General features: G+C 46.6%; 1 protein-coding gene across 1 annotated transcript in view; it reads left to right on the forward strand.

The window, feature by feature from the left end:
* The window catches only part of ATP8B4 (ATPase phospholipid transporting 8B4 (putative)), a 247,388-nt gene that overhangs the window by 67,907 nt on the left and 176,990 nt on the right, over positions 1-2,491 (forward strand). The window contains 1 exon segment of the mRNA XM_019504155.1: positions 1,689-1,802. Coding sequence (XP_019359700.1) covers positions 1,689-1,802 — 114 coding nt within the window.

Raw genomic sequence — 2,491 nt, forward strand, 5'->3', positions numbered from 1 at the left:
AGCCACTTCAAAATTTGCTGTAGCCACCTCAGGCCCCCCTCTCCACATGTTTCTGGGGGGAGCCCCACACACTGCTATGTGCACACACCCCACATGCACCCACATCCCCACACGCACACCCCACACCCATCCCCCACAGACACCCCCAGCCACCCTCCCCCCTCCAAACATCTCATAAACCCCATATCCACCCAAACACACACACAGCCTCACAAACACACCCGCACAACCCCCCATACTCACCCACCCACATCCACACATACCTTCTCATCCTCCCCCACATCTCACATACACACCCACTCACAGTCCCCCACCCACCCCATACCCACCCCTCCATACCTTCCCACCTCTTCACACTCCCCTACAATATTCAAGAGTAAGACCTCATTTTGAGCTATTAAGCTATTAACATAAAATTAAAATATGTTGTTATCAATATTTGATTTTTAGTATACAATTTGTTTTTTTTTTCCTGTTCCAAGACGGCAACCCCCCCCCCCCCCCCCCCGGGAATAGTTCTGCGGGAAGGAGAAGGACTTCTGGTGGCAAAGTTAAGGGCTTTGGGGGTGGGACTTCCATCCCAAGATGGTGACCAGGGGCCTGTCAGGAGGTGGAGCACCTGCCAAGGGGTGGGGCTACCCTTGCAGCCCTCCAAAACTCATTAAGTGGCCCTCCACCCAAAATAATTGCCTACCCTTGCTCTACCCTCTCCATCTTCCTTCACTGGGCTGTGCAGGCAGGGAACAGAGGCTTTTCTGGCTCCTGTCTGTGACAGCCTGGGGGCAGGGCTGTTCCAGCACCCACCTGGAGCAGACGAGCACTGTGAGAGGCTAGCATGCCACCCTGCGAGGGGTGCCTGGGGTGCTAGAGGACAGCAAACTAAGGTGATTTGCTACAGGATCTGGGACGGTAGTTTGATATACTGCTCTAATCTAAACTGATTAAGTCTGATACTATGTCTGTCCGGGTCTATCTTAGACCAGGTTCTGCTATTTTGAAACTGGGCAGTGTGTGCTGAACTTCTGTTCTGTTACAGGTTTGGGCTGGTTTTTGATCACTTATATTGGTTTATGTCCAGTGTCCATTCCTAGCCTTAGGCTATTTTTAGTTAAATAGAATTATGCAGTTGTATTTTGTATGCATGTGTGTTGGACATTAGCAAATTGAGCATTTATGGGTATGCAACCTGTTTATGCTGCATTTTCACTTAGCAGAATTTAATGTGTAACTGAGCGTCTGTATGGTAGTGGCATCTGCTAGGAAAATCAGGAAAGCCCATTCCTTTCATTAAGTATTATTAATGGCTCCTAAAGGAATGTGGGGGTTGACCACACTTTTAAATCCAGCCTTTCTCCTAGAAAATGCATGCTTCCTTTTATCTTTCCAGAAGAGACACTAGGGATGATATAATTTAGAATCTAGAACTGTTCAAAGATTTTATATGTTGACTTCAAACATTGTTGCCATGATAAATGAAATTGTGGCTTTTAGCTTATGCATCACCTATTACTAACCATTTAAGGAATATAAAATAACTCTAGTACTATTAGATGAGATTATCAACTGTCATGACTGCAGTGTGTTCAAAAGTTGAAGCACATTTTGTGTTAGCACAATTTTAGATTTTAAAAGCACAATTTAAATTTTATGTCCACTGATGTTTTATATTTTTTATTCTTATTTTTCAGGACAATCGCATCAAAACATCTAAATACAACATTCTTACTTTTTTGCCTGTTAACTTATTCGAACAATTCCAGCGGGTTGCAAATGCTTACTTCCTGTTCCTCCTGATTTTACAGGTAACATATGTTGGCTTAGAAATGGTATTTCATAGAATCATAGAATCATAGAAGTAGGGTCAGAAGGGACCTTGTAGATCTTCAAGTCTGACCGCCTGCCTGGGCAGAAGAAAAACTGGGCTCAAATGACTCCAGCCAGGTAGGCATTAAGCCTCTTCTTAAAGACCCCCAGGGTAGGAGCCAACACCACTTCCCTTGGAAGTTGGTTCCAGATCCTAGCCGCCCTGACTGTGAAGTTTTTCTTACGGATGCCTTACCTATTCTCCAACAACTTATGGCTGTTGTTCCTTGTTATGCCAGGGGCGGTAGGGGAAACAAGGTCTCTCCCAAACCCTTCTGGTCCCCCCTAGTGAGTTTATAGACAGTCACCAGGTCCCCCCTCAGCCTTCTCTTGTGAAGGCTGAACAGGTTCAGGTCCCGCAGTCTCTCATTGTAGGGTCTGCCCTGTTGTCCCCGGATCATACGGGTGGCCCTCCTCTGGACCCTCTCCATGTTGTCCACAATCCTCCTGAAGTGGGGCACATAGAACTGGACACAGTATTCCAACTGTGGCCTGACCAGTGTCACGTAGAGGAGGAGGATCACCTTCTTGGCCCTACTTGTGATGCATCTGTGGATGCACGACAAGGTCCGGTTAGCCCTGCCAACCATGACCTCGCATTGTCAGCCCATGTTCATCTTGGAGTCAA

Source organism: Gavialis gangeticus, unplaced genomic scaffold, assembly GCF_001723915.1.
Source record: "Gavialis gangeticus isolate Ggan-Ray unplaced genomic scaffold, GavGan_comp1, whole genome shotgun sequence".
NCBI lineage: Eukaryota > Metazoa > Chordata > Crocodylia > Gavialidae > Gavialis > Gavialis gangeticus.